The sequence below is a fragment of the Temnothorax curvispinosus genome, unplaced genomic scaffold, assembly GCF_003070985.1.
Source record: "Temnothorax curvispinosus isolate PA1 unplaced genomic scaffold, ASM307098v1 QBEX01008526.1, whole genome shotgun sequence".
Lineage (NCBI taxonomy): Eukaryota > Metazoa > Arthropoda > Insecta > Hymenoptera > Formicidae > Temnothorax > Temnothorax curvispinosus.
In genome coordinates this window covers 1796-7783 of record NW_020218306.1, presented here as the reverse complement: position 1 = coordinate 7783, position 5988 = coordinate 1796, and the positions used below count along the sequence as shown (strand labels likewise).

The window sequence follows — 5988 nt, the reverse complement described above, 5'->3', positions numbered from 1 at the left end:
CTCGTGACCGACGATTATTACCCCTCGTGATGCACGACATATTAAATTACAGACTTCTCGCCGAATTTCAGATTAGGATTCGCTATCACGTCGAAATTTGGATCGCCATCCGTCGCCATTCTGCCTAGCCACGAAAAGAGCAAAATAATTCCAACGAAGAACAATATACCGATAACGGACAATATTGCGTATCTCTTATACAGAGATCCCGCAGTTTTTCGTCGTACTGGTGCTCTCGATATCAGTTTCCACCATCTTCGGAACCATTCTATGGCTGACTTGCGTTGGTATTTGTTCTCATCGTGATCGAAGGACATGTCCTTTGGATCGTCGTAAGCTTCGCATACCTTCCTAGATGCCGGAGTAGATAATCCCAGAGACGAATCTATATTTACAACCGAATAAGGTGGGCCAAGCTTCTGATTGTTCGCATGTACATTGCTGACGATGGAATTTGAATTTATGGTACTGCTTGTACGAGACACAGCCACCGTGGGTGACGACGGTATAGCTGCTGTATGATTTTGGAACAGAGAGTTTTCTACAGTTATCGAAGACCGTTCGTGTTCTGGTTTTTGTTCCCTATCGTCACTTAGCTGCAACAAAGCAATTATGATACAAAACAACACATTTGGCATTAATTAGGAACACCGGTAACAAATCAATAATAATAAATACCAATGGTAAGCCAAGACCAGCTCGAGCCCAGTTGACAGTGGCTAATTTCTCTCTCAAAACATCTGCGACTGGCGATACCAATTTTGGTTGTGGAAAAATACACACTCTACACGTAGGACAAGCGTATCCCGCTGGGGCAGTAGTCGCCGGCAGATCTCTGGCGTATCGGTCCAAGCATACCCAATGATACATGTGATAGCACGTTAATCTTATACAATCGCCGTCGCTCAATTTATCCGAACATAGCGTACAAACTGGATTGTAATCATGGTCATGGAGCCATAGTAAATATGACTGCACTATACACTGTAAAAGATCAAAGTAACGTTAGATGTATGTACATACGTGTCGCGCATGATACTGTTATGATAAACTGTTTGAATTTGCTTTGCCTCAAAGATAGCTACACACACACACACACACACCCAACAAAAAAAATATGAAAAAACAATCGAGAAGAAATTACCTTTGGGTGACTCGTAACCATGCAGTGTTCGCATACATTGACGCGATGTTCAAAACAAAATTGGTTCGTTACTCTTCTTTTCGGACACTTGCACAGACCCATGTTGCAACGTCCGCGTCGTGCGACAGCGGAGCCGGGAAATCGAAACGACGTTGAAACGTGGCCAGAGAATCCAACTCGCAAACAATACCCGCTTTATTGAGCCTCGCTGCGTGACATATCGGAAACTCGTGATAATATCGTCGTTTTATTTGCACTGCCCACCATACTCATACTCCTCTACTCTTCATACTCAATCATCGGCCACGTCGTCCGACAACCCTGACAACTGACAACTCTTGCGCCGGGCGCCGGGCGCCGGGCGATATCGGAAACAAGAAATAACCGACACTACCGACAGGCTCGATGTTCCTCCGTTCGTTCTCCAATCTAAACTACGATTGACTACGATGCATGGGATAAAATATCAAGCAAATGAAGTAAAGATATAAAAGTAAATCTGATCTGAACGAAAGTGACTTTCTCACCAATATTGTGTGCTTTGGCGTGCCTAAAGCCTAAAGTTTTTACCGATCGAGCGCGTTATTTTCGGCATGCAATGTACGTACACTTTTCGTACATACATACACATTGCATTTATAGATTTAAAACTCCTTTTACATAATTAAAGTGTATATATATATATATATTATTACATGTTTATCGATCAAATTTGATGCCGAAAATAAAAATTTTAAAATTTTGTTTTACTATAACTTATTGCACCAATGTGCATCAGTTCAGGAAGTTCTTCGAAAAAGAACAGACGGATAATCCGCCTGAATCCGCCGCCAGAGCTGTGTGAGAGAAATAGTTGAACGCGAGTACATACCTATCCTTGTCTAACTAATGTAGCAACCACGTGATCGAATCGATATACTACCCACCCTGAAAACATTAGTCAGAGATCTTTCTCTCTGACTCAAGCATTAGAGTCTGTTTGTTTTCGCTGCACTTCCGAACAAGTGCGATAAGTTATAATGAAAGAATGTAATAAGAATAACAGGAATGAAGTAATCGTGACCCACGACACGAAGACGAAACTTCGCGGCTGATTTCCTTATTTGCTACCGCCATCTCGCCAATCTCGCCATCTGGCGGGCGACCGTCCATATATGTTAGTATACGACCGTGCTCCGGACCACTTCGGACTCCGGTCCATGTGCATGTGTGCGTGGTGCGAGCTGCGACTGCGTGCGTGCGTCGGTTGCATCAGCCATTGGAATACATATCCCGAAAACGCGCTCGAGAGCTCGAGACTAGTCGAGACTCGAGGCCAGCCCAGCCAGTGATTCCACATCGATCGCAGTTGCTGGTATTCGCGGTCGAACAACGGGCCAGACAACTACACCACTTCTCTGGGTGACAGAGGCGCGCGGTGAGTACACGCGTACGAGTACGTACGCACGCACGCACGCACGCACGCACAGTATCGTGCACGTATGTACCGTGAAGACGGACAAACGTCCCTTTCCCTGTCAAATTCGTATCTCCGCTCGTTCCGCTCATTCCCCTCACGGCATCGGCACCACGTGGTACTCGCGCGCGTTCATCTCATGAAATCTGATCCGCGAAATCTGTTATCTGGTACCGGGTCAAAACTGCAATTTCCGATCGTCGGAATGCACGACAGAATTCGTGCGTTTACGAGAGGAAAATTGGCGTGTCCGCGATGCCTTTCTCGTTGAACTCGGCTGCGGCTCCTCTTCGTACGGACGTTCGCGACGTCCGCGTGACCGCGTGACCGCGTCGGACAGTAGCAGCTTACGTAACGCGTCTAACCCTGGCCCTGAGCCAATCTTGAGACGTTTTCCGAATGCAAAAGAATGCATCGTTTTTAGAGTCGCGCGAAACGTCATTTGGAAGCGGGTTGCCAAAGATGTGGTGGCTCCTTGGGATCGATCGGTCGAAATTCGAAATTAATTCGAAATTGCTCCGATTTTCGGAAGAACCTTTCTGGACGACATCTGTCCCGATTGATATCGTAATATCGCCCTAATTTCCCGCTTTCAACAACAGGAAAGAAGCGATTAAAATTATCGCCGTTTATCTTTGTTATAAGAGACTTGGAAGGAAAAAGAAATGAATCGATCGATATTGATACTGTGATACAATTGGCTCAAAGGTCACTTTTTAGATTTACACATGTCCACGCTTCGGACGTCTCTTTTCTCCTTTTACGTCTACGTCATTTTTGATTCCCCGAGAATTTGATGCATGATGACCTTCACCGATGACACTCGGTATCACGTGTCGCAGGGTTTTTTTTTAATACGAAATGACTTATTCAACGCTAGGGTATTCGAAAATTGATGATTATTGCATAACGTAATTGTTTCACAATTGCTCGAGAGTCTCGCGAGTCCGACCTGTTCTTTATGCGCTCCTCCGACACGTCACGTGTGATGACGTATCACGAGGAAAAAGAAATGCACTCTGCATGATGCAAAGGTGACGCGTTGCAATATCGCGAGTGACTGATAAGCCCAAGGTAGAGAGAGAGAGAGAGTCAGAGAGCACGTACTTTTGTACAATATTTTGTAAAAAAATTGCGATAGGAATATTAATTATATAGCTCGTAATTTGGCCGTTTCTATTATTTAGCTATTAATTATATAATAGTTCGTCATTATATAATTGACTACGTTTACACAGCGGCTTATAATCCGGTTTAATCTCCGAACGCAGCCTATAACTACCGTATACTATCCGATCCAACATTTTTTTCTTTTTATTATAACGATCATTTAAATATATAAACCTATTTTGATACTCTAAACGTTTGAATCAATCCTTGACATATACGTACTAAAAGTTATAGTTTAAGTATCAAAAAGTCTCATACCTAAAATGAACATTACGATTAAAAGAAGAAAAATGTTGGATTGGATAATATACGGTAGTTATTAAACCAGATTATAAGCCGCTGTGTAAACATGGTTATAGCGTAGGTGCTCTCAAATCAGTTCGAGAAAACAGAAACGTCTCTTCACACGTCTGTGTATTTAAATACCGAGTTAAAAGTACGTTCTCGTTCTACACTGAACAACGTTCGTATATATACGCACGCTGGCACAACGAAGCGCGTGCGGAAAAATTTCTCGTGCGCGCGAAAAATTTTCGGAAAGAGCAATTCTGTTTAACTGTACGGTCTAAAAAGTTTAATTAGGACACGAGCATTTAAAACAGAAAAACACGTAGGGCTTGCTAGGATTTAACGGGTTAATTTTAATATTATTATTCAATAATCATAACTTTGAATCTTTGTTCAACGTCAAATAATGATGAAATATTTAATAAAACGTGTGACAATAAAAAATTATTTGTATTTTTTTAGCGTGACAATTTTCGTATAATTGAACGTCTTTTTCCAGAGCACACAATTGAATAAATATGGGTGTTCCGACGGGCGATCCAGAGAAAGGAAAGAAGGTAATAAATAATAAAGACAGAATTTGATGGTCTTGTAAACAACAACTTATCATTGTGTATTTCTTTTTTCTAGATTTTTATTCAAAGATGCGCACAGTGTCATACCGTCGAAGCAGGTGGCAAACACAAAGTAGGTCCCAATTTACACGGACTTATAGGTAGAAAAACTGGTCAAGCCCCAGGTTACCTATATACCGATGCCAACAAAGCGAAAGGTATGTATTCAGCTATTTATTGACACACAGTTGAAGACGATAAATTTATAAATAGCACGAGAGAAATTCGGTTATTTATAGTGTATTATTTACTGTATTATTAACTGTATGTAGTGTATTATTAACTGTATTATTTATAGCACTAATCGTTATTTGTATTTGGAATAAATATGTACACTTATGTAATGTAATCTGTACATATACACCTAATTGTAATCTGCGCGCCGCTATGTTTTAGGTATCACTTGGAGTAAGGATACTCTGTTCGAGTATTTAGAAAATCCAAAGAAGTACATTCCCGGCACGAAGATGGTGTTCGCCGGATTGAAAAAACCGCAGGAGCGAGGCGATCTTATAGCTTACCTGGAACAAGCGACCAAGTAGGCGTCTCCCCGCGTGCATGCTACCGATCGCGGAAATCACGACGAACGCGAGCGAGCGAGCGCGTGCGAGATGCCGCGTGTGGCATGAGTCGCGATATTAGTACGATTATCATCTCATCATGTCTCGTCATCTCACTCGTGTTCATCCCATGAACTCTCCTCTCAATGGTACTCAAAAGCGTTAGCAATACGTGTTCAAATAGTAATGAATTGTTATTGTATTGTTGATAAGTAGGTAATTGTGCAAATATGTACATGACATGACACAGGGATCGAGCTAGATCCTGCTTCTTTTTTCTTCATCACACCGAAGAGATATTCTCAGAAGCGCTAACGCCCGCCATGCGAGTGATTGAGCCACTCTCTTCCGCGGATTCCGCGTCCTCGATTATTTATTATCATTGTACCATGCAGCGAGTGTTGATCTGTAAATCAAAGACAAAATACAAACTAGGCAATTAAAAATTCACCTGTTGTCCTACTTCTTTTCATTGTGTTGTATGAGGTTCTCATCGTTCGCAACAGTTGGATTAAAGCGAACCTGATAATCGAGTATTTACAAAACGATTAACTTGTCATTGATATGCTATGATTTTCGTGCTCCGATTAGATTAGACAATCGCTGTCATATGGAGTATTTGAGCGTTTTATCGCTTTCACGTATTACACTTTTCCCCAACTTATTATTAGACTCCTGGTTTATATAGGTATACATTTATATAAGGATTTTCAAGATTGATAAAAGCGAAGGAGGAAGGATGTGGTTAGTGCCGGC

General features: G+C 41.9%; 2 protein-coding genes across 2 annotated transcripts; one reads left to right on the top strand and one right to left on the bottom strand.

Annotated features, from left to right (window-relative positions):
* Positions 1-1737, bottom strand: LOC112457964 (zinc finger protein-like 1). The gene is made up of 3 exons (XM_025021308.1): positions 1145-1737; positions 679-984; positions 1-596 (listed from the first exon to the last, which is right to left on the bottom strand). The coding sequence occupies exons 1-3, from the start codon at positions 1244-1246 to the stop codon at positions 42-44; spliced, it is 963 nt and encodes a 320-aa protein (XP_024877076.1). The 5' UTR covers positions 1247-1737; the 3' UTR covers positions 1-41.
* A 591-nt stretch (positions 1738-2328) lies between these two features.
* LOC112457968 (cytochrome c) lies at positions 2329-5682 on the top strand. Its single transcript, XM_025021315.1, has 4 exons — positions 2329-2561; positions 4558-4615; positions 4689-4830; positions 5069-5682. Exons 2-4 carry the CDS (start codon positions 4577-4579, stop codon positions 5212-5214), a joined length of 327 nt encoding a protein of 108 aa, XP_024877083.1. The 5' UTR covers positions 2329-2561; positions 4558-4576; the 3' UTR covers positions 5215-5682.
* The last annotated feature ends 306 nt before the right edge of the window (positions 5683-5988 follow it).

What these genes read in the sequence shown, in the direction of transcription:
- LOC112457964 (XM_025021308.1), bottom strand. Translation starts at nt 1,246, where the DNA reads ATGGGTCTGTGCAAGTGTCCGAAAAGAAGAGTAACGAACCAATTTTGT. An exon ending in TGGTTACGAGTCACCCAAAG is followed by an intron (nt 985 to 1,144) that starts GTAATTTCTTCT and finishes GATCTTTTACAG; the next exon opens with TGTATAGTGCAGTCATATTT. An exon ending in CTGGTCTTGGCTTACCATTG is followed by an intron (nt 597 to 678) that starts GTATTTATTATT and finishes GCTTTGTTGCAG; the next exon opens with CTAAGTGACGATAGGGAACA.
- LOC112457968 (XM_025021315.1), top strand. Translation starts at nt 4,577, where the DNA reads ATGGGTGTTCCGACGGGCGATCCAGAGAAAGGAAAGAAG. An exon ending in ATCCAGAGAAAGGAAAGAAG is followed by an intron (nt 4,616 to 4,688) that starts GTAATAAATAAT and finishes TCTTTTTTCTAG; the next exon opens with ATTTTTATTCAAAGATGCGC. An exon ending in CGATGCCAACAAAGCGAAAG is followed by an intron (nt 4,831 to 5,068) that starts GTATGTATTCAG and finishes GCTATGTTTTAG; the next exon opens with GTATCACTTGGAGTAAGGAT.